The sequence below is a fragment of the Cyanistes caeruleus genome, chromosome 11 (genome assembly GCF_971803275.1).
Source record: "Cyanistes caeruleus chromosome 11, bCyaCae1.hap1.1, whole genome shotgun sequence".
Taxonomy (NCBI): Eukaryota; Metazoa; Chordata; class Aves; order Passeriformes; family Paridae; genus Cyanistes; species Cyanistes caeruleus.
The window spans coordinates 6,807,899-6,835,838 of record NC_141711.1 but is presented as its reverse complement, the minus strand read 5'-3'; the positions used below and the strand labels follow the sequence as shown (position 1 = coordinate 6,835,838).

Here is a 27,940-nt window from a genome sequence, read left to right as displayed (position 1 = left end):
TTGTCTCAGGAAGCCTGGCTCTCAGAAACTACTGTCTCTGTCAGCAAGGAGTGAAAAGCACAGGGTTGAGCCCTCTGCTAGTGCAGCTCCACAGGCTGGCTGTGGTTAAACAAGCCCTGGCACCAGTGTAAGAATAGCTAGAAAATGCCCTTGGAGTGGGATTTCTGCATCTCTTGACCTCCCCGATATTCTTTTGTCATCCTTTCTGTGTTACTAATTGCATCTGATCAGCCAAGTGTTTGTTTCACAGCAATTAGTCTATTTTCTTCCCTTGCATATTTTCAAATCAGTAAATCCTTGTTTTGAAGGACATTTTACATGGTGCCCAAATTAAGTCTTTTGCAGCATTTGAGTCAAGCTGTTCCAACAAACAGACGTGTTGGGGAAGTTTATTACCCTGGGAAGAGAGGGCTCCTGCATCATTACTTAGAGATCTGAAAAGCTATTAATGTGTAATGGCCATGAGAAATCAAACTGACAGGTAGAGGCAGTGGAGGAGCCTCTTCCTTTGCTCCACACCTCTGGCAGCCCTGGGTGCAGGGAAGGGTGATGGCATACTGCTGCCTAAGGGAGGATATATTTAACACTATTGCCTCAGGAAATCTTGGGGGAGAAGCTCTCTCAGAATAGGTGAGAACTCAGTGGATTTGTTGCCATGAAGACATGCAGCAAGTGAGGGCTCCTGGGTGAAAGGGCTGTAATGGGGAGTGGGAGAGAGTGCTGCTGGCACAGAGAAGTGAAATCCTGCTCAGTGTCTGTCCCATCATCAAACCAAGAGACACTGAAATGACATTTATGGAGTTTGTAAATACACACACACAGACAAATGTGTTATGCTTGAGCCTTTTGTTTCAGATCCTGTGTTCCAGCTCGCCTGTTACAATGCAGAAAGGAGGGTCCATGGGAGATGGTAGACTGCAAGTCTGAAATCAAAGTAAGGTCTGTTTGTTGCATCTTGTCTCCTAAGTATCGATTTAGTTTCAGAAAACAAATACTCTAGACCAACCCACTGATGTATTTGTTTCATACACAGCAACAGCACCCAGTGTTTCCCATGATAAATGGTGTCAATATTATCACAGGCTGGTGCTGGATCTGGTCCACATGGAGCACAGATATAGATACCTCTTCCAGACTGATGTGACAGTTTTAGGAGGGTACCATGCACAGGGTAAGGTGTGCTGCTGTTTATGGTAGCCTATTTCATGTAGAAATCCACAAATCTGCATTAATTTGGTGGCTCCAGCTATGTGTCAGTGTCTGCCTTTGTTTTTTAGGTAATTTGTGCTGTACACTTTCACCCCATGATTGCTTTTATTGTATATGGATCCCTCTGTTGGGCACTTCTCTGTTGACTATGATTACTAGCACATCAACTGAAAACGCTCCTGTACTGTATAATTAACTTTATCTGCTTTGCTACAATGCCTCTCACTGGCAATTACACACACTTCAGCTCTTTCACTACATTTCTAAGACTTTAAGAAGTGCTGATTAATCTTGCCCAGCCTCTGTCCAAACTGGAGGGGTTTTACATGCCTAAAATGATATCTTTCTCCTCACAGCAGCCCTGGCATAGTCTGGATATCGATTGTAGTATAAATAATGTGATCTTTAAATAAAACATCTGTTTGGAATACATTGGGGTTTTTATGTGCTGGTGGCAAAAATCTTATTTAAATTTTCAGGTTGTTGGTGGGTTGATGTGATGGTTATCAGTTTACTGAGATAATCTGAAATGAAGAGCAAGGAGTTTGAAATCATTCCATCCCTTGGGAAGCTACTCCATTTTCTTCCTCCTTAGCTCAGCCCTGTCAGCCTTCCCTGCGGTTCCAGAGTGACTTTTGTCCTTTGATGATTTTTTTTAAGCCTCTTTTTCTCAAGCAATAGTCTCATGTGATTACACCCTCTGCCATCAGCCTGTGTTTCTGTGCTCTAATGCCTTTGAGCCCCTTGGTCAGCTTGAACCAAATCTGATAGATGTCATGAGCTCTTAGTAACATCCAATTCCTCAAAGTTATGTGAGATCAGGGAGGGCAGATCCAAACTGGGAGGATTAGCCATTCTGCTAACCCATAGCAGCCTGCCCTGCAGTGAGCAGATTCCTGTGCCTTTTGCTCAGCTGGTGTTTAGGGAATGTGGCCAGCAGTGAAGATTGCTGAGTGGCCATTGCAGGGTGCATGGAGGGATGGGAAATGCATAGGAATAAGGAGAAGAGGAAGGAAGAGCCAGGAGTCTCACCATAGTGGGGATGGGGTAGAGTGGGGAGAGGGGTTATGGGATCCATGGAAAAGCAGCCTTCATCCCTGACTGTTCACATAGCAGCAGCTGCCACTGTAATTGCAAATATTGATGTATTTTCCACAGCTTCTTTTCAAACACACAGCCTGTGGATTTTTGTTTGGGTTTTTTTTTCACTCTTTATAACACAAGTGATTTTCACATCATGCAAGTAAAAGCACTTGGCTGAGAAGTGTTGTGTAACTTCTATTGAGATCTCACAGCAAACCAGGCACACATTATTAATTAAGGCAATGGGTGTTTGACACAACCAATAGTGTGGTTTAATACTGTGTTGTCTTCTAAAATAAACCCAATGTTGAAGTGACCACTGTCTGAACATCCTGGTAAGTTCATAGAACAAGGCATTTCTCTAAAATATGTGGGAATTTAGCTCTGGCTGTTTCTGCAGACTGTTGGAGTACCTGGAGAGCACCTGCAAAATGCCTGGTGGCTTGAACACCAATTTAACTGAGGAAGGTGCTCTTGTTTCCTTCTTCTGAGTGCACTTTGAGTCCCAGAGTGAGTGGGATTTCAGGGTACACACAGTGCTGTGTGCCTCGTGCATAGGCACTGATCTCCCTAAATGTTTTGCTTTTACTAATGGGAAAGTTGCTAGCCTGAGAAACTTCAGCTTTTGTGAAAATAGCTGGATTGTTACTTTATGGGATTTTATGTTGGTTTTAATAAATGAGCAGAAAATTCAATCATCTGGAATTGAGAGTCTGTCTCTCTGCAGTGCTAGAGGATCCTCCTCAAGTGATGTGAAGAGCTCTGCCATTGCACAGAGTGACTTTGGGAAGCAGGCAACTCGGGTGCCCTGAAAGATAAATACCTCCATTTCTTTTATTTGCAACACTAACTCTGCTTTCACAAAGTAGGAACATCCTTCACCCTGTAGAGGTGAAGAAAACTCTCCAGATGATTTACATCATGTTTCATCATGAAGATCAAACCTTCAAAGGTCACAGAGAAAGGCCTTAAGCAAGGAAAGTGTGATTTAGCCCTCTATAAATGCTACTGTTATTAGTGGCATTACGTCAATGTAGGTGGCTTCTGGTTGCATATTTAATCTTCCTGATCTGCAACTTGACATTACTGAGTAAAAAATCCTATGTAATTAATTCCTTTTGGTATCTTTCTATGTTGTAGCCTCTCAGAAGTAAAGAAACCTGTGTCTCATGGTATTTCATCACTACCTGGTTTGTGCCCTGTAAAGCCCTGACTGGCTGCAGCATCCAGCCTCTGCTGCTGTGGCAGTTTTCCTCCTATCCCCATGACACACTGCTCTGCAGCTGGGGCTGTGTTCAACTCTCTCCCCCTGTAGCTGAGTAGAATTGCCTCTTAGCTAGGGTTACTTTTCTCTCCATTTCCATTTTCCTTCCACCTCTCCCTTGACCTTCCCCTCCTCATCTTTTGCTCTCTGGGCCTTTGTTGGGAGTAGAAATCACCTCTGGTGAATGAAATGGTTCTTCTGCTGTTGCCTCCTTTTGGGGTGTTATTTGAGTTACTGATCATTATATTTACATGGTGTGGATACGACCAACTGTCTTGGCTTGAAAGATGGGTTTGCCAAGGAAAGTGGGAACCTCTTTTGGAATGGAAAATATGACCCCCTTCCCTCCAAGTTACTATAACTTTGAAATTATGGGGCTTTCAGGCAAAGATATGAGAAAAGGAAAAATCCCAACTCCAACCTCTAAAATCCCCCCCACAACTCATGTGAACCTGCTGCAATGCCAGAACACCTCTGGTACTCACCTTGAACTCTTTTGTCTGCTGAGACACACTGCTTGGCACTTACTAGGGTATATATACAATTTGCTGTCAAAAGATTATTCCTGGTTAATTCACTGTTTATTTCCAGTGTGGCATGAGAACTGGGGTGAGATTATCCTGGCCCCAGCCAGTCAGCAGTGCTGCTGAGTGATGTAACATATATTCTGCTGCTTCTTGCATCTTCCAGCTAACACTTTCCTGTTACAACACAATTCATTCCTCTCCAAGTGTATAAACCACCCTGTAATGTTTTCTAGTGTGGCCTGCATGACAGTACCTCCACATCTCACCTGCTTTCCTCTGTGTTCACACTGAATCCTGCCCTGTCATTCCCAGCACCATTACATGGAGGTTGTACCTGCTGCTCCACTTTCTGGACTGGCACCCCTACTCCTTCCCCTGTGCTTGCAGCTCCTTATACCGGCAATTTTGGCTGGAACAGTATCCCTGGATGTGCCACCATCTGTCTGGCACAGGGAGGTGTTCCTTGGAGCAAGGAAAAGGCACTTTGTGAAATGCAGTTTGCTGCTTTTCTGAGCAGAGACAAAGGTGTCTGGTTTGTGGCCATCTCTGCTTGCGAGGAGTTGCTGACTGCCTCCCTGGCGGCTGCAGGCTCTCTGGCACAAATCCATTCTGCTGTCGGGTGCTGGATCTCACCCTCTCTGCGTGTTTTCTGGTCACAGCCATCCTTGGGCAGATGCCATTTAGACACTGGTCCAACTCATCAGACAACTTGCTTTCCTGCTCAAGGCCTTGGACTTCAGTCAAGTTAACCTCTGAGAAACCCTCTCATCTTCAGTTGGATGCAGGAAGGATTTCATTTGTGCTGCTTTTGCTTCTCAGTATTTTTTTTTTCTGGTAGTGTATATAAATTGTGTTTACACCTATATATGTATGGACACTGTGTAGTTAAAAATATGCACTCTGTGCTCTATATAATCACACACACATGCATTGGTTTATCTGTCTGTCTATACATCTGTATGTATGTGTATTGTAAATCTTGTAGGAGTCATACTTCCACTCATTTTTCTCTCAGAGATTTTTTTTTTCTCCTGGAGTGTTCCCTGAGCCACAGTTTTGTGGTTTGCCCCATTTTTCTCTTTAAAACCCAGTTTCCAAGAACATCTAAAATTACTAAGCTGTTTATTCAGTTGCCTTTTAATGTCTAGAACCTTTGCAAAGAAATATTCCAGAGAAGCTATTTTCAGCTACCTTTTTCATACCTACTTGTGTTTTGTGCTACTTTACTTGTAGTTTCCATGACAATTATCCCCAGAGTTAGAGGCAGCCTTGCCCTCAGTTGCTGTTTTGCAAAGCAGCCATTGCTCTTGCCCATCTAGGAATGTGAGTGCAGAAGTCCATGTTTCATAGAAGTTTTTTATTTTCATAGCTTCTCTATATCCCACTAGCACTACTTGGGTTCTACAGGCTGCTGTAATATATATTGCATCCTGCCTATTGCCATGGGAATGATCTGGAGGGCAGAGACATCCCATCCTCAAAAGGAGAAGCATATTCTGGCTGGTGGAAGAGGACACGTCCACAGAAGGACTCACACAAAGGATTAGCTTCACCTGGTGCAAGGTAACCCACTGCCCAACAGGAATTCCCCACAGTGCAGTGAAGCCAGGTTTGGTTCCTGGTAGGATGGAAGAGGAGGTTGGGCACAGTGGGTTTGTGCCATGCCTGGTGCTGGTTTGTGCAGAACCTGAGCCCTGGCTGGCTCCTGCCTCCCATCCCCCAACACCAGCTCCCCACTGGGCACAGCCTCTGTTTGGCCACATCCTCCCTCCAGGGCACAGGATGCCACTTTCTTCCTGCACTATTGCTCAAACATGAAAATATTGTATTTTTAATATTTTGAATTATATACTGTTCAATATATATTTCAATATCTTTTAATATTATTACCATCTTGGTGTTTTCCTCTCACTCATTCCCCATTTCCTGTTTTCTCCATCCCACCTCTAGTGACTCACAGCAATTTTTGAAGTGCCCAGCAGCAATCCTTTGATATATTATCCATATACATTTCCTTGTTATCCTTATCTATTCAGTCTGGTATATGTAAGTAACTGAGCTTTCTGTATGATCTACTCTCAATCCTGCCAGTACCTCCTCACCCTTTCTGTGCATTTTTTTTTTTCCTTAGTTGACTGTTTCCTTCCAATTTTCCATGTGCTGCCTCCTTTCATTCTTACCTACTTGCATCCTTTCCACCCACCACCCCCAGTTTCCTCTCCTGAATCCACTTAAGTGTAATCTAAAACATACTGCTTGAAAGTGGAAGCCCAGAGAAATATTTGCTCTGGCTCTCACTAGCACCTCTCAATGCCAGTGAGCTCTGGGACAGTGGATTCTCAGCCCTGCAGTAAAATGAGCTTTTCCTGTAAGTTTAAAATTTGATTCTTTCTCACAAGCTACAGTCAAAGTGATTGTCAGCTCAAAAAGTACCTTTTAACTAAATTCAAAGAAATGCATTCAGAGCAGACCTTTTGAATTTCCACATGATAAAACTAATTACAATTAGCAGCTTGTTACTGAAACAGAAAACATCCAGAATGCCAAAATATTTGAAGTTATATTTTAAGGAAACAACACAGATCAGAGAAAAAAGCTTCAAAGTCCAAACTGATTATCTTCTTAAGGAGTCTTAATTGTTTGTAAGATAAATGGGAACAAAGAACAAGGGGAAAGAGAGCTCTTGCAGAGAGAGTGTGATCTGCCACAGCACGAGCTCTGAGTGATTCAGTACTGAATAGCCCCAAATTACCAACCTGCCCACCCAAAAGGCACCACTGACCAATGGTCCAAATGGCACTACTGACCAATGGACTGACTTGGTTTGTAGTGTGGCAAGGGAGACTGAGAGCTCCCATTTCAGGTGGCTATGGGATAATGCATGCAGCTGCTGGTTACTGAGAGCAGCTCTTCAAAGCTCCTGAAATGTTTGTTTATCCTTGTATTTGCTGTTACTCATCTTTAGTCAGATGAAATGCAGGGTTTTGCAGTCACATGGGATGAATTGCTGGGTGAGTTGCTTGATGTGTTCCACTGGCTGCTGGAGGTGATCTGCATGGATTCACTTTGTCAGTCTGATCCTTGCACTGTGTATTGCTCACTGTGAGATCCAGCCCAGCTACAGCAGGCTTTGAGACAATATTCCTTGTCTGACGTGCCTCACCAGAGTCACCCCCTTGTGGGTGCCTTGGGCAGTAAGGGGTTAACCTCCCTTTCCTGAGCATCACTCGTGTTTGATGTTCTCTTGTCCCCATGCTCCACGGTGTATCCAGCCCCAGCTCCTTGGTACAGCTTTGGTAAGAGCTCCATTTCCAGAATGCCCCATGTGCAGGGCTGTAGCCAGCAGCACAGCAGCTGGTTGTGCCAGGATGCCCAGCTGGACTCCTCCATGGGCACTGAGTGGCTGCTTGCCTGATTTGACTGTGTCTATCCACACCTCTTCCCAGCCCAGCCTGGGTTTTTGGATGGGCTATGGGCAAGTACAAGCAGCAGAAGAAGAAATCAGAGGAAAGCAGTGGAGCACCAACCTGTACTTTCACCAGTCCCCACCGTGCACCGCAAATTTATCCCAAATCATTAGCTGGGAGTGGGGCTGGGACTCCTAAAAAATGGGCTAGGGTGAGTAATGGGGAGACAAGGAAGAGAAGTGGAAGGTAGCCAGGCTGGTGAGGTGGGCCTGGAAATGGAATTGCTGAAGCTCCCAGACTGCATCTTCCCCTTTGTGGCTGGACTTGCTGCAGTGCCCCAGGGATGTGGATTTTGGAGGCAGTCATGGCTTGCTTCTTCTGGAGCTGTGGTGTTTATGACCTGCTGTGGTTTTGGCACACAGTTCTTGTTTCAGCTTCTCCCCAGATGCATGGTTTGGGTATGAAGGTTCCCTGTGGCATGGGGGTCTGCTCCCAAAGTCTGAGGGCTGTGTGGGCATTGTCACAGGTGACTTTTCCAGAATCCCTTTCCAGTGAAGATGGAGCCAAGGTGTGGCTGCCCTGCAGTCCCTTCTGTTGGTATAAGGCAGCTAATATTTTATTCCAAGTTGGCCTAATGATGAAAATGTGCTGGACACTGAAATAGATGTCTTGAGCACACAAAGCAGCTTACAATCCTGAGAAGCAAGGAGGGAATTTTTCATTTGGCAGAATAACACGCATAGCAAGCACTCTTGTTTTTAATAAGCTCACAAAGCTTTCTTGAAAGCTAGGGATTTTTTTTCCATCCTGAACACATGAGGTATTTTCATTTCATAATGAATGTATGTTATGTCCAACTTCCAGAAAGCCTTTCACGTAAAAAAAAAAATAGCAAAGAATATTTCAGATGCTGAAGTGAACAGGGTGGAAGTAATCATGAAACAAAAAGCTGGAATATTGGCTTTGTTCTCAGAGATTGTGTGGCATCTTGTATTGTCTGAAATAGCACCAGATAATAATCATAAGTGCAAATCTCTCAGACTGGGGCAACAGGGAGAGGAGCCAATCTCTGTGTCTCCATAGAGCTGGAAGAAATTTCAGATATTTCTGTTTGTCTGCAGAACAGCTGGGGACTTCTCAGACATGAATCTAATTAAGCATATTCCTTGCTACAAACACTTCAAGTCCTATTTCTGAGATCCAAATGTCTTTCCAAAATGAAGCCTTAGGAATATTGCTTTCATGCAGCCTGCTTTTTCTAATTTGGTCTGGGCAAAATTAAATTACAGTTATAAGCTCAGAGGAAAATTTACTGAAGTCAATAATATTGATTGATATTTGGGTATCAGCGTAATGCCATGCATTAGTGATAGCTGAATTTAATCCACAGGCCCACGAGGGCTGCCAGCAGCAATGTGGGTATTGGCTTGGTCAGGCTGGGTGATATTTGACATGCCTGGTCCCCTCTATCCAGTGATGGGTGTCCTCTCCACCATTTGGTACTGGTGCCTGTCCCTGCTTCCTGCCTTCCCCTGCCCTGAATTTGCAGGTGGTCAAGCTAGGAGCAAAACTCAAATATCAAATCTTATTTTTTTGTTCTCTGCTTGCCACATCCCAAGGTTTAAAACAGAGCATTTATTTTCTCAGTAGAGAAAAGGACTTCCCACAGCACAGGGCTTAACTAGAGCCATTTCATTCTGCTGGGATGTGAAGTGGTGCAAGCCCAGCTGCCTGAGCACAGTGTGAGCAGCCGGGGCTCCAGCCTGCAGCACATGCCTGTTCCCTCTGGCACTGGGCATACTGAGATCCTTCAGCTGTTTTCATGGCACAAACTCTCCTGCATGGCTCTGTGGACTGGCTGCTCATCTGGTAACCATGCCCAGAACACAGGGCAGCTATGCCCAAATCAGCCCTGCCACCCCCTCACTGAGATCCCCCGGGAGCTCCAGCCCCAACACCGCTCAGCAAACCATTAACTTCCAGTCTGCAGCCACTTTATTTTAAACTCTGGGTCTCAAACCAATCCAGAACAGAAAGAACATTCCTGTTTGCTTTCTTCTACTTGTTCTGTTTTGTGGCACAAGATTGCCACTGAGTTAGTGTAGAAATCCTCTCTGGAATGCTTGCTTTCCTTTGAAGGAAACTTTTCTTGCAGATCTTGCAAGGAACACACTCCCAGTATTGTTGCGTTCACTACAGTTTTCATCTTTTTCCTGCTATCTTTATTCCACTCTTAATCCCTTTGAAGCCAAGCATGAGGCTTGCAGGAGGCTGGTCCTAGGCTGCAGGTCCTGCTCTCTGATGCAGGTCACAGCCATGGCAAGGCTCACTGGCAAAGCCACATTCCCTCAGACCATCTCATGCAACTGGAAAAAACAGATAAGCTTTCAGTCACATAAGCTTGGATCTCTTATATGCAAAGTTATTTGTCTGTGCTCCTCAGAGAGTTTGATTTGTGTTCATTTGCATGTACCAAGTATAATGAAACCCAGTGAATTCTCCTGACATGTTTTCACTCCTGCAAGAAATATGATGGGAAGTGGAAGATACGATCATCTCCCTCCCTAGTGGCATCAGTAAGTATCACACATATCAGATTAAACCCTTGACATTTTTCCAACAGTGTGAAATTTGCTTGAAGACGCTGGAAAATGAGTTATAGATGTGAAAGCAAGGCTTGGAATATGAATGAAAACATGTTAACCCTAAAACCAGTGTAATTTGCTTTCCCTGAAATCCCGGGGTATGGAGCTGGAGGGGTTGTCAGGGAGAACTCCCACCACAGAGCCTGGGGGTGAGTAAGATGTGGGCCATGAGACAGAAATGCCTTTTGGCTCCTGAGCAGTGATGTATAGCTAAATTCTGCCCAGTGATCCTCAGGGATGCACCCCAGCAGTGAAGGGGGACATCACTTGGGGGTGTCACTGGGTGGTGTCAGGTGTATTCCTGCCCCAATACTGGGGTGCAAACTCCTGTGTCAGTGTGGCCCCTGGGAAGAGCTGCCCAGCAGCTTTGCATGAAAAAAAGTACTTTTCACTTAGCTGAAAAGATAAAATCCCTCACAGGGGTTGCTGCAGTATGATCATCCACCTCCAAAAGATGTCAGGAAAGATGCAGGTTGGGGATTTGAGGTGCTGTTGTGGGCAGGACTGAGCCTTTGATACAGAATTTAAGTCAAGACTCCTTTACATCTTACAATGAGACTGGTTTTAGTATTTTTACTGCAAAAACTCACCAGGAGGATTTTTGACACTTCTCCCCCTGACATGCTGGATCTGAAAGGCACACTAGGGTAATGATTCTGGATTTTCCATGCTTGCATTTGAGGTCTGTCATGTTCTGATGGTGAAACCTCATCCTAGTAGGGTAACCCCATTGGAGCATGGCACATCCCACTCAGTCCCTGTCTTGAGAATGGTTTATTATCCCATACCTTTTTTGGGGTTTTTGATCTGTTTTGTTTTGTCTGTGCCCAGGGAGGCTGCTGTCCCTGCCCCAGCCCCATCCTGCCTGGCTCTGGGGTTGTTGTGATAAATGGGAGCCGAGCTGGGTTTTCGGAGGGAGTCGGGTGTGGGTGAGAGGCAGCCCTTCCTCTGAGCACATTCTGTTCACTGGACACTGTGTCTGGTTCCTCTGGCCAGGGATCCTGCTGTTTCTGTGCCTTTTGCCTGATTCTTTTGGGGATTTCTTTTGCTTCAGCACTGTGACTGAGCTTCCCAGCTTGACTTCTGCTGCTGCTCTGCTGAGCCCAGAGCTGCAGCCAGGGGAGCGCTGGGGGCCGCTGGGCTGGGTCTGCACAGACAGGTAAGGTTCAACAAATCTCAATAACTAGCATTTAGTCAATTTTTTGTTGTTAATAAACACTTTGGGTGTATTTCACTTTCACCCACTGTTACCCATTTCTGTCAATGGCACAAGAAAAGGGAGTTATTGAAGCCCTTTCTCCTTAGAGGAAATGCTCATTCCAGGGTATTTTCTCCAGAAATTTGTCTCAAAACTGAGACAGTCCCCTTCAGCCTCCTCCATGGATATGCACAGGGCAGCAGTGAGCAGCAGCAGCAGAACAAAAGCTGAGAGATACAAGAAATACTGTGTGTTTTAAGGAGCAGACTAATTGTAATCCAGAGGAATTGTTGAGGCAATTACCCTGTTCAAAGTGATTTCAATGCCTCTTATTAAAGTGGTTTCGATGCCTCTTATTAATTTCTTCTGCATTATCCTCTTGCTCCCTTGGAGATGACCAAGACAGAAGTTGATTGCAACTGCTGCTTGTGAGAGTGTGGTGGTTCCTTGGGAGCCATTAGGGATACAGCATCTGCTGGAGTTGCCATGGAGATGCCAAGACTGATTGTAAGCCAGGTGAAGTGCTCCTGCTGCTGCTGGCTCATCCCTCCTGGGGGACATGGCCACACAGCCTGACACTGGGGTGGGAGGAACAGCAGCCTCAGCCTGGGCAGTCGTGCTGCAGAGAGGGATCAAAGCCAGGTGCTGGTGGCTGGAGCAGGACCCATCACCAGAATGGTGAAGCTGTTGGGAGCAATACAGACAAGTCTGAGATCTACATTTGTAAAAGGAGATTGGCCACAGGAGGGGTTTGCTATACCAGATCTCTGTCCAAAATATCCTGGGTCCAGCCTTTTGCAGGTTCTCTCTGGTTGGTCTCACTGACCTGGCCAGGAGTTGCTCCAAGGGGGCTGTGGCTGTCACTGGGTGTTTATACACAGAGGAGGAGGAGGAGGAGGAGGTAACTTCTTCTGGGCTTGTGTTGTAGCAGTGAAAAATCTGGTCTTTCAAAATCTGGCAAGCACAGTGTGACCTGAAGTACAGTCTGAGAATAAATTAGCTGTGAACACATTTGTCTGTGGCAGAGGGAAGGTGGCTCTTTGGGAGCAGGTGGCTTGGCTTGCTTTTATGCAACATATATTCTGTCTTCACTTAATAAACAGATAAAAGGGTGATGCAGTTGACATCAGGCTCATCTATTCTGACATCTGGCATTTGGGAACATGTTTTCACTGCCTGGATTTGCCTGGAAGTGTGTACCATTTCACAGGCAGGAAGGTCCTTCACTGTTAATAAATTTTGACTGGGATTTAATTGCAAGATGAGCAAGTGCAGCTTTTCACTGCAGCCACTGCCTGCATTTGTGGTTTGCCCAAAGAATCAGACTTCTTGCATCCAGGGCTGCCCTCTCCTTTCAGGGTCCAGTTTCAGGAGAGCCCATCAGACCACTGAGGCACTGACTGGGATGTATCTGCTCTGTGGATGCCATTACTTTATATATATCCTACTTTTTATCTATCTATCTATCTATCTATCTATCTATCTATCTAGTCTGTGTATATATATATATATATCCTACTTTATAGATAGCCTACCCTGACACTATAATCACCTCCTTCAAAAGTTAAAATGGTTCTTACATATTTCAATCATCAGAGTGAAGGTCAAGAATCCTGTTTTTTTTTGTCTTCTTTTGAGAATGGTAATGGAAAAAATATTACAAGATATGAAAACAGGGTCAAAAAGCTACAGATAAATGGGACAGAGCAGTAAGTGAAGTGACAGGAGACCTAATTATGGGATTGAAGCTATGGCATGAAATAGGTAAAAATCTCACAGGAATTTGTGTCTCCTTTTTTTTTTTCTTTGCAAAGAACTTTAAATGCTCTTTTCTTTTCTCACCTAAGCCTTTTAGAAATCAGTATATTTTTAGCTCAAAGTTGGAGACAAGGACCAAATGGCCTTGGCATTAAATATTTCAGTTGTCCAAAAACAGTTGGAGAGGTGCTTATACCAGCAGGTGAAATACCAGGTGTATTTCCCTCCTGGTATTCAGGACTGGGTGACTGACCTTGGAAATGTGAGGGAAGTCAAAGAAAGCCATTGGGCTTTTTTCTTACCTTTTTAAATTGGAGTTTGTAATCACCACTGCTACACATCCAGTTGTATTTTTTACCATCTACTCACTTCATGTGCTTAATTTAGAAAGGGAAAATTCTGTGGCACCAAAATATTATGGCATGATTGCAGCAGTCAGTTCATCCTTGCTGTGTGTGGGTGGGAAGGGCCATGTGGATCTCTGGTGGGAGGTGTTCTGTGGCTGGGGAAGTGGAACTGGATGATCTTTGAGATCCTTTACAGCTCAAACCATTCTAAGATTCTGTGTTTGCAGAGTCATGTTTGCACGCCCAGGAGTGACCGTTCACATTCGTGCTCAAGTGCTTCCCCATCCTAAGGTCCAAACTTGCTGCTGTAAGTGGCATTTGGCAGGGTAGATGGGTCAGCCAGCCACAAACCTCAGAAATTCAGGCTTCTAAAACACAGAGACACAGTCTGAGGGAGGAAATTAGCAATCTGGTTAAGGCTGAGTTGAGAAAATGCCCACCCTTCCTTGTGTTGTGATGTGAGAAGAACAAGAAGCATGTGCTCTGCAGGTGGGCAGAGGCCTGGGAAGATGCTGGTGGGCAATCCATTTGCACAGTCTTGTGCTGGGAAAGTGATGGTAATGCATCAGGGAGAGGGAAATATTACCTTTTGGCATGTAGTATCCTCCCACTGCTCCTGAGGCTCCTCATTTCCCAAGGTGCTATGAATAAATAATGCAGTATGAAAATACAGGCAAGGTGTTTATCAGGGCTGTTAGATGGAAGCACATCTGGCGCTGATTTGGAGCTGGCTGTTGTGCCTAGAGGTTAATGTAGTGGCTTTTGGGAACATCACTTCTCTGGAAAACCGTGCATGCTGGTGGGGAGAGGGTATCACACTGGTCCCAGAACGTGCTTATCTTTAGAAAGGAGTACTGGGAAATCTTTCTTCACACTGGTGAAATGATTACTGTCTTATCATTCAGAGCTTGAGGGATATATCCATGCTGTTATTATAACATGTTATTTCTTTACAGTTTCTCATATAAATGGTGCAGGCTGTGATGTCTGTGTGCATGTGCAGGAAAGAGAGAGAGCCTTGTGCCTCTGTAAATGAAAATCCATCTGTCTTCTGAGCTGGAGGTGGAAGCTCAGCGCCAGGCAGAGGCTCTGGTGGTCACAGTGAGCAGTGGTCAGTTGAAGGTGTAAAGCTGAAGGCACCAGGAGGGAGAAACTTGCTGTACCTGATGTGGCTCCTCCAGAGCTCCTCCCAGAGCTCTTCCCAGACCCTAAAGCTGCCCAAAGCAGCCGCTCAGGGTACCCAGGAGGTTCCCTGTTTCTGCAGCAGAGCTTGCTGCTGGTTCTGTGGGGAGAGAATCCAGATGGGAACAAGCCAGGGCCACACTGGGGTGCTCACACTGCTGTTCCAGTCCACAGGACAGGACCTTGGGCAGCCTCCTCCCACTTGCTTGGAGAAACACTGGCCCCAGGACAGACCCTCAAACCAGTTTCTTTGTTCCCAGCAAACCTGGGGATTTGAAATTCACTTTGATGCCAACAGGCAGGGAACCTGCTGGTTGTGCTGGAGGAGATCCAAAGCTGTACCAGCACATCCCAGTCCTCCCAGTCCTCAGGTGTGGAGCTGCAGGTGTGTTTTTTGTTGGTGGCTGCACTAAAGTCTTTCAGGCTTTAGCAACTTCCTCAGTGACAAGCAAGTGGGTGAGTGGGAATTTACTGGGAGATGGAACCTTCAGCAGTGACAGCCCCTCACAGAGACCCAGAGGAACTCTCTGTGAGCTCTCCATCTAGCAAGTTGTTAAAAAATCATTTTCATGAGAAAGCAGAAATCCTGCTCTTAGAAAGACTGTCGCTTGTTTTCCACTTCCAGCCACCCCATGTCACATGGAGGATGCTCTGATTGTCTTACCAAAAGAGAGGCCCAGGTCACACCGAGGGGAAAGTGCTCCTGTAGGCACCAGCTCTTTTTTGTTTTTATAATGAACAAAACCTCAGACTTCTGGGTTGTGCAGGGACAATGGCACATTTTCCTCTCTGGACAGAGGATTTACCTTCTGGAAACGACCCTATTCCCAAGCACTTGGTGCTTACAGCATCTCTGGAAGTGTTTGATCTCAGAGCCTCACTTGCTGCCTTCAAGCCTTGGCACAAGCTTCTACTCAATTTTCTATTATTTTTTCCCATTCTTTAGCTTGTTTCATTCCTCATCCCAGTTTTCTCCTGTACATGTAATTGAATCTAATACTTCCTGAATTGAATCTAATGCTCCCTGCCTGATTATGAAGATTGGAAATATTGCATTGAACTCTGATTTTAAAACTGTCACCTGTGGAAAAAAATTGCATTACATGTGGAAATAAAAGCAAAATTTAAATTTCATTGAAAACAAAAATGAGGTTTGAGCAATTTTCATTGTAATCTTCATGTCTTAAAACCATCTCTATATTCTAACAATAATTTTGGGTTGTTTTGACCTGAAAGAATCAAAGTCTTTCTTTTCTGACAAGGCTGACAGATGCTTTGACTGATGATAACAAAAATCAAGTCTTTTAGTCTAAGAAATGTTACAATATGATTTGCATACAAACAGGGACTGAGACAAGCTCTTGAAAATCTCTTGCACTTGCAAATCCTGACATTGGAGGTGAATAAAAGGAATTTTATTCCCTGAGCCCAGCGGATGCTCAGCAATAATGACATTGTCATAAACATTGGTTTGAAACTCCAAATTATGAAAGTGAAACTGGGAGATTTTTGCCTTTTTCCCCCTAGACAGGCTCTCCCCACCCTCTCCCAGCTGTTAACAATCCAAGAGCATTAAAGGCAGGGATCTCTGGGGCTGCAGTGAAGCCCAGTGGGGAGCCAGGCTTGTTTGCTCCAGTTCTCTCTGCATCCCAAATTGACTTCTCCTCTTGGTATCTTTTGCTGTAAACAATTATGTTTATAAATATGCAAGGATTTGCTTCCTCTGAGCAAAACCCTCTATTGTCACAACTGGGCCAGGTGGAGAAGCCAGGCACATTTATTCCCAGCACTGGGAATTCCAAAATGAACTGCTAGAAGTGTTGGGAGAGGAGGCTGCTCTAGTGTTCCTGCCCAGGGAGCTGCCCACTGCCTTGCTGTGTGCCCAGCAAGGAGAAAGCTTCTCCCCTTCCCCTTTCAGTTCCTCTTCTTTGCCTTTCTGCTTTTCTCTTTTCCATTTATTTTTCCCTTTTTCCTTTTGCATTTCCATTTATTTGTCTTTTCCCTTTTCCCTTTTCCCTTTTCCTTTTCCCTTTTTTCCTTTCCCTTCAGGCTGGCAGACCCCACCAGTGCTGCCAGCTGAGCCATCTCCACTGCAGGTTGGGGCCATGCCAGCACTTTTGGAAGGTCTCACTGAGGTTCCCCACACTCAAACACTGCTATTCCAAGGCCTGGCCTTCCTGGCATATAAAAGAATTGCCATTTCACCCATGTGTTACCCAAGGATGAAGTTTTAATTTAACTCCCCTGTGGTGGGTGAGCAGAGGAGTGTAGAGCTGCAGAGGGGGACACATGGCAGCATCGCATCTGTTGGAGCAAAATCCTGAAATTTTTCAGCTCAGCCACGAGGATTTTGCAGTGACTCTCCCTGGCTCCCCTTTCCTCTCCTGTGGCCACATGAACAGTGAGCAGCAGCGTGAGATACAAGTGCTTCACTCAACATTTTAGAACTGTTTACTACAAGAGTCTATGAATTTAGTAAAGCTTCTTAAATATTCACAAACTGCTCAGCAGGCACATGATAAAGGATGGAGCGGGTTGAGGGAGCAGGATTTACTATTTTGAAGAGTCATCACATAAACTATTCAGCAGCCCTAATGTGCCCAGCTGTGTTTACTGTCCTGGGCCAGGAGCTCCAGAGGCTGCTGCTCCCAGCAACGAGCAATTCTGCTGCTTTGGCTTTTGGTGGGGAGTCAAGGTCAGACCTAAGCCAGGCAGATGGGGCAGGAGGATGGGGGAGCTCACTGGAAGAATCTGACAGGAAAAACCTGCATTGGGCCAATGTATGAATGGCCTTTGCAACAGGCACTCTGTGCATCGTGAAAGAGGAGTGATAATTATGGAATTGCAGCAGCTCCAGATGTTTTGTGTATGTTTCAGTCTTCATTTACTTGTTTTCTGTGCTGAGCTGCTTCGGATACTGAAAAATGTAAATAATGAATATGTGATGAGCAGCAAGAATGAATCCCGGCCCTGCCTCCCTCTTCCAATAAAGCTAATTAATCCAAGTACCAAAATAAAATCTGCTTGAGTCTGCTCCAGCATCAGCCATGAAAGCATTCTCATGAGCCAATAATTGACAATTATGGCCCAACTTACAGAAAATAATAAAAAAACCCAAGTTGTATGGAGCTAAAGCTTTATGGCAGCAAGCATCTAACAGAGGAAACAACTCTGATAGAAATTGCTGGCATACAGGGCCAACAAAGCTGGCTCAAACCCTGAGCCACTGGTTTAAATCAGAACTTTTTTGCCAGCATCCTTCACCCCAGATTTTTAAGTTCCTTGTTGTTAAAAGCATCATTGTGACGGAGGTTTGGAGATGGGGAAACTGAGGCTCGGAGCACAAGCAGCTGAAGGGATCCCTGTGTTTGGGGTGGGAGCAGATTGCCTGACTGGCTTTGTTAAAGAGCAGGGCATGTGCTGATATATTCATGGTCTAATGCACAGCCAGCCTGGCTCAGGGCTGGCTTTCTCCTGGGTGTTGATATGGGATCCCAGTCCAGAGGGCTGCGCTTTTGACTACAGGAATTACATGGGATATATACACATACATATCCATATAGATATATACTGTGATCTGATGTGTGCTCTTCAGAGTTTAATGCTTTATTTAGACTGAATTAACTTGCTTCACAGGGCTTTGTTTATCCATTTTAATAAATCATCTCTTTCAGCTAAATCTTGCCTTAAGAGTTGATCATATCCAGAGCCTCTAAGAGCACAGCAGATATAAATATTTGCTTTTACAAGGGGAAAACTCTCCTGAGAATGCTTTAGCAACTGACTGGGTTTGCCTAGAACAGGAAAACTGGTAATTTGCTAAGTGCTTAATAAGAATTGAAGAAGCAGAAAGCTGGAGCTGCCTTTGGTCACTGACCTAAGGACCAATGTGCCATAGGTGGTTAAAGCCTGTGACCTGGCTTCCTCTGCTCCTCCCAGCTGAAGATGAAGCCTGGCCACAGATGAAGCTGATGCTTTAACACTGGGGAAACACATAGCACAACACTGGAGTCCATTGTTGACAGGCAGAGACAGCAAAGTCAAATAATTTTAACTTTTAAATTTTTCCCCCCTCAGAGATTCAGAGAAGCATTCTTGGCATTAAAAATGACTATAATAGTGTATTCCTTCCCCTTCCCCTTCCCCTTCCCCTTCCCCTTCCCCTTCCCCTTCCCCTTCCCCTTCCCCTTCCCCTTCCCCTTCCCCTTCCCCTTCCCCTTCCCCTTCCCCTTCCCCTTCCCCTTCCCCTTCCCCTTCCCCTTCCCTTCCCTTCCCTTCCCTTCCCTTCCCTTCCCTTCCCTTCCCTTCCCTTCCTCCCCAGTGACTCCCCTTTGTACTCAAACCAGATCTGAATTCCTAAATAGTATAAAGGATCTAGGTTGAAAGTGTATTGCATGAAAAAAAAAAAAAAAGGATAATCCTCTGGAACTGCTCTTAGTTAATGAGCTTTTTCTGGACATGGAGGATAGTCATCTAATAGGTGGCAAATAATCTTCAGGAGAACGAGGACAGCCTAGATTTCAAGAATAGCTCAGTTGTATGTAAATGCAAGAGATCTGGAGCTTTTTTAAGTCTGAAAGAGCAAGGTTTGTCAGGTAACAGGGCAGTTCAAAGTCGATGAGCCCAGACTAGCTGAGAGGTGGGGGCACAGCAGCAGTGCCAGGTGGGTGCTTCTGCATAGGCATGGATTTTTGGGGTATTAAATTGTGAAGGTAAATGTGTGCCTGTTTCTCAGGAGCACTCAGTCTTTGTTAAACTGATGTAATTTATTAACCCCCCACTCAGTGATGCTGTCCCTCCCTTAATTAACTGGGTTTTCAAAGCCACTGAGTGCTTTGGGCTATGCCAGAGCCACTTGGGCCTTTAGCAAATGAGGGATTATCTGTGGATGATAATTTCCAGACAAGGTGCTGCTGAGTATTTCTAACTTTACTCTCCTGATCTTTCTGCAGAGGCTTTGCTCATCTCATGATGTATCTGCCAGGTTCAAGGCTGTGTGGCTTTTGACTTCCTGAAAAACAAGCCTTATTGTGCTGGAAGCTTCCCTGCACAGCTCTAGTGGCTTTTGGGCCAACATGTTGTCATGCTGGGATGTTTCAGGAACCTCAGGGAGCCCCCCACATCTGCTGGGGAACACGGATGTGAAGGATGCTGTGCTCCCACCCACACGAGTCATGGCCAAGTGTGTGATGCGAACCTTGGCTTTGCACTGGAGGTTAACACCAGCCCATCCCATGGTAACACTGGGTGGGTTTTGCCAAAGACTTTTTGGAGAAAAAAAGGGGTAAAAAAAGAGATATATTTTACAGAAGAAAATTGTGGTAGCAACAGACCTGACCAGATTTAATTATTTTGGTAAGCAACAGTGACAGTGTGCCAGGCTGGCTGTGGCAGCACAGCTGTCTGGAGGAGCCCAGTAAAAAACCTTCCTGCTTGGCCAAACCAGGGAAACTACAGGTGACCCCAGGGGATCTGGGAACCATTGACACTCACCCTGAGCTTTAGGTGGTGTCGCCTTCGCTCAGTTGTGGAGACGCAAAAGCAAACGTCAGCCCGTGTGCCCTGCTCCCGCGTGCAGCAGGCACAGAGAGGGCAATCAGCAGGGCCAGATGGCACTGGAGCAAGATTTTACAGACTTGTAGCTCCATCCCTCAAGCTCAGTGGGTTTGTCAGAAATGGTTAATCATACTCCAACTGGGCTAAGCAGAAAAAAAGTAACTTATTTTTTCTATTTCAATCACGTGCCTCAAAGTGTATTGGACTTTTGGAGCCCATATGAATAATCAAAAGGGTTTGGAAACTGCATTTACATTTATTGCTGAAATTTGTACCAACTCTGACTTTCCTAGAAAATGTGATCTGACACCTTTTTGTGGTGCTGGTGAACAGTCCATCAGAGGGGAGCATCACCTGAGAGACTCTTTTCTCCTCTGTTTGTTGCCCATCTGTTCCAATTCCAGTGCTGCATTAAAACTGGGTTGCATTAAAGGGATGCAGACATACTCTGCAGTGAGAACCAAATTTTGAAGAGTTACTTCCAGCAGCAGAACCATTGTGTGAACAAAGGAACAGTGCCTGGGATTTTAACAGAAAAATTGCATGTGCAGAGCGCTGCAATTCTGCTGCAAGGAGTCTCTGAACTTGTTCTGTTACCCCTGGGGAGAGGCAGCAAGCAGGGAAAGGGGAAAGGCTGGGGATTAATTTTTTACCATTTGCTGATCAATCCAAGCTCCTGCTGCACAAGAGCAGCTCAGCTGTACTGGAGCTGACAGACATTTGTTGTGCTTTTAATCACTGACAATGAATTAAACTGCATATATTAAATTCCAATTATACAATAACCTGCAGTTACAGTGTCATATTTGTTGCTGTAAGCAATACTCCTATCCAGCTTAGCAGGTTTGTTTTGGAAAACATGGAAAAATCTGTGAAGTTCTAAGAAAAGGCTGTTATTTATATATTTCAGGTTGATAGTCTCCCCAAGTATGCCAGACACCCAGCAGGGATTGCAGCTGAGCTGTGCTGGCTTTTACCAGGTGAAGATTTCAAGACAACCTGGAAATGTTCAACAGCTGTGTGGATAAGGCTCTTGGGAATATCCTTTAGTGGTGAACAAGGATGGTGGTGTTGGGTTGTTCTTGCTCAATGATTTTAGAGTTTTTTCCCAACCTTAATGAATCTATGATGGGGCTTTTTTAACAAATCATGGGTCCAGATGTTACCACGCCAGGACACCAACCCTGGGGAAGGTGTGTGGTGTGCAGGAGATGCTCCTCCACCAGCTTTCCCTGCCCACCAAAGCCATGTCAACGACGGAGCTGAGCTTTTCCTTCTGCTTTTATTGCAACACCAGCTCAGCAAAAATCAAGTTTTCTACTCATGATTAACTAACACTCCTTAAGAGCAAAAAACATACACAAGACTCTTCCCTTTGGATGAATATTTCCATTTATTCCAACTGGAAAAACATTTTTTTAAATATATTTAAGTATCATTTCTTTTTTTTTTTTCTTTTTAAAGGAATAATAATTATCACATTGTCCTTTACAAACAACAAAAAATTCCTAGCAATAGTCTGTGGTATGGAGACATCCATCTTCCAGATTTTTCTGCATCTGCTGCTTTGAGTAGGCATGGGGGTGTCCCTGTGTGTGCCCAGTGCCATCCCTGCAGCAGGATCCACATTCCCAGGGTGCAGAGAGGGGCTGGCCTCAAGGTGCAGGGACACCCTGAGGTGCCAGCAGCACATGGGGCGAGGGCTATGCATCCTCAGCCCTCCTGAGGCTCAAAGCCCAGCCTTATCTTAACCCTCACAGGTACTTTGGGTGCCAAGAGCCCAAACTTGCTCCTTTCTGGGAAGCACTGGGACAACCTGGCCTTGGCTTGCAGCTGGGACACGCTGGGATGGCAGAACCTCAATGGATTAAAGCACACAGAGAACAAACTCACATCCACCAGAATACAACACAGCTGAGCCCTATGCAGGGGCCCTCTGCCATGGTGAGGGGCTGTCCTGGCCCTGGGGCTGAGCCCCCTGGGGGACAAGCCCTGGCCACAAACAGCCCCAGAGGGGTGAGGGCATCTTGCCAGGCAGGAGGGGCCCATGGGGAGCAGTTTGCAGGTGTTCTCATATGTCTTAGGCAGGAGGCAATACTGAGACTTCCACTTGGTAATGAACAGCAGTTAACATAACCCAGGAGACTAGAGCACCATAAGACAAGTCTATATTCAAAACAACGTCATGCTGACATCACACAATTGCACCATTTACACTTTATTTACTCCAAATAATAGTTCAATGTTTAGTAACTTCAGCGTTCTCTACAGAGGTGTGAAATTCCTTCTCCAGCTTTGGTAATTTACAATGTTGCAGACATTTGGTAGTTCTGGTCTTTCCTATTTAATAATAATTAAAAAAAAAAGGTCCCTTTTGCAGCTGTCAGGGGTTATCTGTATCTGACTGATGGAGTGTACCTGCAAATCACAGGCTTAAACATGCCACTGAGGCTTGTCAAGATTTAACGGATCAAAAAACATTCTGTTTATTGATCAGGATCAAAACAAATGAACAGAAAAAAAGGGTTAAAACAAAAAAAAAACCTCAGAACCAATGAAAACTCAGACTCTCACTGATAAAACTTAAGGAGTTTGATGATGAAATGGAAAGGGAGGTCCAAAGTACTGTTTGGTTAGCTGTGACTGAAAACAAATCTGAACATGCATGCATTTTCCCAGTGACTCCTAAGATATAGAAATTCCTCTGATATTACAAAATACAAAAATATTTTCTCCAAACTCTCATTTACATCGCATTTACAACAATCATGGAAATAACTTAGGCTCCCACACTGTCCAAGAGACAAATCACCTACCAACATGGCTAATGGAAAACAAAAATGTGGTGGAAAAGCAAAAGCTACCAGCAAACTGATGCTGAGAGTCAACAGTGGCAACCAAAACGTATGGACAAACAGAGCTCAAGGGGGTGGCAGTATTTGGGAGAAGGAAGAGAAACTACTGGGTAAATATTACAGACTAAAGTGAACTCTCAAAATTTTTATCTCCAAAGTAAGATGTGCAAAATATATTCACTGTGCCCAGGATTATGACTATTTATAGAAGCCGGTCTACAACCTTCTTACAAATCCCTACTCTTCGGGCCTTTTTTTTTTTTGTTACAATAAAAGCACTTACATGATCTAAAACAGTGCAAGATCGTGAGTTAATTTACATTCTCCCAAGGTGCCTGGCAAGGATGCCATTAGGATATGATACAGTTCTTGCTCTTCTGTCTTTTCCGGCTGTGCAACTGTCCCCTGGCCCCCACCGTGGAAGACTTGGGCATGCTGTACGAGCCGTACTTGTGCAGCAGCTCCTCGCTGGTCACGTACCGGAGGCGGGCAGGCTGCGGAATCGGCTCCCCGAGGAAATAGCCCTCATTGTCGGACTCCGAAGAGGAGGAGCAGGTGGAGCACCAGTCGTACTCGGCAAAGTAGGGCCCCCATCTCTCGCCCAAGTGGTTCTGCAAGGCAAGATCCGACACCGTCCGGGGACAGTGGCCGTAGACATCCCTGTAGGGACCCTGCTCCATCGTCTCCCTGCAGCTCCTCTGGTGCACGAAGGGGTCGTAGTCGTCCCTGGCTCGGAGCGAGGGTCTCTCCTTCAGGCGGTAGCACTGCTCGCTGGCCAGGTGCAGGGCGTTGTCCGAGCGGGAGCGCCGGGAGCGGCGGGGCCGGTGCGGGCGGTAGTGCCGCTCGTCATCCCGCAGCACGGTTCTCCGCCGCGTGCGCTCGCTCATGGGCGCGTGCCTCGGGATCTCCTGCGCCCCCAGCTTGCCCCCGGGCACCCCGCTGCCGTAGTCGAAGCTCTGGTGCATCCGCCCGTGCGACGGCCGCTCTTGGTAGCCGAGGGGGCTGGCGAGGTCGTGCAGGGTGGGCTCCATGTCCTGGTACTGCTGCACCGACAGCAGGCTGCGCACCGACTCGGCGCTGCGGAACTGCATGGAGGAGTTCAGGGTGCCCATGTTGCTCATCTTCTCTGAGACATTCATGCCCGAGTCTTTGCTCAGGTCAGGCATAGAGAATCTGGAGAGGTGCTCCTGGCGCTTGGCTCCACCGTCTGCTGAGAGGCCTTTGCAGGAAAAGGGCAAAGGGAAAAAAAATAGAAGAAAATTTTCTGTCAGTGGAGATATGGGATGGAGGCTGGTTTTGGCCCAAGACTTTTGCTTTAAAAAGGAGCTCGGTGGTATCAATCCCGTCCTGAAGAGCCCTTTTTAACAGGAGGAGTTTAAATTTTTTTTAAAGAGCAGGCAGGTCCTCCTTTGGGGAAATCACACCAGTTTAAGGTGTTTTGAGTTGGACTCCAAGCTGCTTTTCACGACTTCCTTTCCCATATGTCTACACTGTCTGTGACTTGATAGGAATAACCAACGATGCCAGGGAGAAATCATGCGTCAGAGGTAACCTGAGGCCTCCTGCATGCTGAGCTAACTAGGGTGCCATGATCCAGCACTCACACCTTCTGCAATGACAACACATTTTGGAAGACTAAACAACGTCAGTGGCAGATGAAAACGGGACCACTGATTTGATTCAGGGTTGTCACTATGCTGCACCTCACAGATCCCCTGAATGACACCCGTGGAGAGACCAAAGTTACAGTTGGGTTTCCCAGGAAGGAAGGAAACGCCCAGAGCATCTGCTGGAGCTCCCTGGGAGCAGCAGGACAGTGGGAGGATCAGACTATCCCTGCAGATATCCAGGGAAAAGGAGCCAGAAACGTGAGCTCCACCTTGATGAGCTGCCCTACTTGGGAAGGTGATCCATTAGACCTCTCCAAGGTGCCAACAAGCCCTGAGCTCCTGCAAGGTGCTTTTCTTCAGCCCAGGAAGCCTTCACCTGGCAGCAGGGAAGACGGTGGGGTGTCTGTTCAGCACCTGCCTGTCAACAAGAAACCCAACGCACCCCACGGTGCTCTAGTCCTTGGCTTGTTTTATGGGTGTTTCCTAACTGTTTTCTGACTATCTCCCCGTTGGCTTGACAACTGGCAGCAGTCAGTGGCTGCATTGCAAGCTCAGGATAAGATGTTTCGCAAGTTATTTCAAAGGAATCCATTCCACCCCAAATCAAATGCAGAATGTTTGCTTTGGCATCCTTCTCCCCCATCCCTCTCTGACAACATCCCGGTGCAGACCCAACGCAGAGAACTCTGCAATGTCAGCAGAATTTCCAACAAGACACACAGCCTTTATGCAATCATAACAATTTATGACTTTGTAAATTAATTATAAAAAATAACAACCCAGCCCACAATTCAAGAATAAAGCCCTTTTTCCCTTAACAAAAGCTGCTTGCATTTCATCAAGAGCTCAGCCCTTTGGCATTAGCTGCTGCTGCTAAACCTGAGCAAGAACAAGGGTTGTTGTCACTAACCCCATTCATGAGCTGCTTCAGGGTTTCCTTGGGCTCAGCCTTGAAAAGATCAAGAGATCCTGCAAAGCTGGGCAAAGTTTTCCATGCCCTGCTCTTGGAGACAGCATCAGGGAGAGCTTTAGCCACTACTGGGCCTCACACGGTTTGGTTTTACCCAAGGGTCCCAGCGTTTTTGCTTTTCTGCTGTTAATGAGGTTGTTTTTGGAGTTTAGGATTACTGAGGAAGGTAAAGTGAAGGTGATCTCTGAAGGTCTCAGGAAGAGGGAGAGGCTGGGTTAAAAAGAAGGAAAAGACATGTATTTTTTGAAAAGGACACACTTTTCAAGTCAACTTCATGCTTTCTTTTTTTCCTCCCTGAGTCACACTGACTTTGAGTGATCAAGCCCAACCCTGCCCACCACCCTTTGGAAAAAGCCATGGATGGGCTTCCTGTCCCCTTTGAGGACCTGTCCACCCACACTCCACACTCCCATCACATTTCTCCTTGCTGGAGCTGCGATATTCTGCCTGTGAACCTAGTGAAGGCATCTGCCCCATCAGGCACTGCTCCCCATGTCCCTCCTGTGCCACCGCAGAGGAGCCCAGCAGCCCTTGGGGAGGGAAAAGCAACTTGGTAACATGCTCAAAGACTTCCTGAAAAGCCAGAGCAACAGCGGGAGTGCTGGCAGAGCTGATCACAATGAGAATCATGGCTGTTGACAGCCCAATGTGGCCTTAATCACATCTGTCAGACAATAGCTGACACCAAGGAAAATGAGCCCTCGGTGACATTTATGCAGCACTTCATTAAGGGAGCCGGTGCAGCTCTGCAATATGAACAAGCAACAGCAGTGCTGTGCAGAAATACAGCTCCAACACCACAGGATGCTTCTATGGCGTCCACACATTGATTTTGGAAGCAGCATTAAAAAGAGGCTGACCTTGCCTCACTCACAGGGGTGTGGCATGAGCTGGTGCTTTGCTCCCAGCACCAGCTGTATCAGATGGTACCCTCAGCTGCCCCGCACAGCCATCTCCCTCCTGTGATCCTGCATCCAGCAAGAATAAAACAAGTGTCTGGATACAGGCTCTGGAGACATGGAAGGAGTGAAACACTATTTTTAAATTAAACAAGACATATCTGCATTCTTCTCATCACAGACAGGAATGATGTGGCCAAGATCAAGCAGGACGGCCAGGAGGAAAACCTGTTTCTTCTTGTGTACAGTAAAGCAAGCTGTGATAAGTGAGGTGCTCCAGCTCAGGAAGGGCAGAGCCAGAGCTTCACTGGTTTAGTTTATGTATGACAGGTGTCTCCAGCCCCTCACACACCTCCAGCAGACAACCATGAGTGCTTTAGTCTCCTCCCTTTATAAGGCAGCACAGGGCAGTGAGTTCAGACAAGGGTCCTGTGACCGTGTGAATGGCTCATGCTCAAAGTGCAAGGTTTAATCAGTCATGGGGATGTTTCTGGCTGAAGGGCAGAATCTCCATTCAGACAGCTTGATTATAATTAAGCACAAACATTCTGAGATCTTGATTTGCTGGGAAAATGCTGATTATAAGAGGAATCCAGCACTGAACATGTCCATCACCGCTGCCAGCGCACAGAACTTGAGGTGTGATGGGGCCCTTGCTCGGGAGGCTCTGATGCAAAGCCAGTCCAACCTCCATGGCTTCATCTTTCCACATGACAGAGTGGAAAAGGCTCCATGGTGAGAGCAAACTGAGTCTTCCCAGGTAAACTGAGCAGGCTGCACAAGCTCAAGCCTTTCTTTTGGGAGCCACACTTAGAAGTGACCCAGTAAGCCACGTGGCTGGGAGAGGGAAACTTTATTTTATCTGCTCAAGGTGACAGCAAAGGATTTATTCACTCAGGATTTATTCACTCAGGAGCAAAGCTGTGCTTTTCCAGCTGGAGGCACTGAGAGCTCTGTGTGGCTCTTACAGTGACCACAGTAGGTTCCAGGCTGAGGATGCAATCTACAATCAAACACAAAGGTGTCTCCAGGCTGAATTTTACATTTATGCCAAGGCATCATGAGCAGGGCTAGGCCCAGATTAGTCTGTCTAAGCTCTCAGAATGTCCCTCTCTATGGCTCTCTGTGGAGCCATAAGACCTCAGGATAGTGGGAACAAGCCAGAAGTGCTCCAGTCTGACCACAGTGAGATTAGGGGATAGCAATAACCATTTGTCTAAAAAAATTTCATCTAGAAAACATAACTTGGGAATAAAGTTTGAAAGAGCAGAGCTTGTTTAGTCTAGAGGAGAGAAAGCTGAAGGGGATATAGTAACAACCTTCAAAGGCAGAAAAAAATGCTTGCAAAGAGAAGGGAACTCATTATTCTCCAGGTCTGCTGAGTCCTGCAACGAAAGTTTCAGATTGAAGAAAACTCTTCCTGTGTAATC

At 45.9% G+C, this 27,940-nt stretch overlaps 1 protein-coding gene and 1 long non-coding RNA gene across 4 annotated transcripts in view; one reads left to right on the top strand and one right to left on the bottom strand.

The window, feature by feature from the left end:
• The first annotated feature begins 1,033 nt into the window (after nucleotides 1–1,033).
• On the top strand, nucleotides 1,034–21,294 carry LOC147650969 (uncharacterized). Its single transcript, XR_015275011.1, has 2 exons — nucleotides 1,034–1,171; nucleotides 21,087–21,294. It is a non-coding gene; the product is annotated as an uncharacterized LOC147650969 (long non-coding RNA).
• Nucleotides 21,295–21,550: 256 nt separating this feature from the next.
• The window catches only part of PRICKLE2 (prickle planar cell polarity protein 2), a 103,121-nt gene continuing 96,731 nt past the window's right edge, over nucleotides 21,551–27,940 (bottom strand). For all 3 annotated transcript variants that reach the window (XM_086845912.1, XM_086845913.1, XM_023935199.2), the window contains one exon: nucleotides 21,551–24,250. In XM_086845912.1, coding sequence (XP_086702038.1) covers nucleotides 23,382–24,250 — 869 coding nt within the window. In that variant the 3' untranslated portion in view covers nucleotides 21,551–23,381. The remainder of the gene's footprint in view (nucleotides 24,251–27,940) is intronic.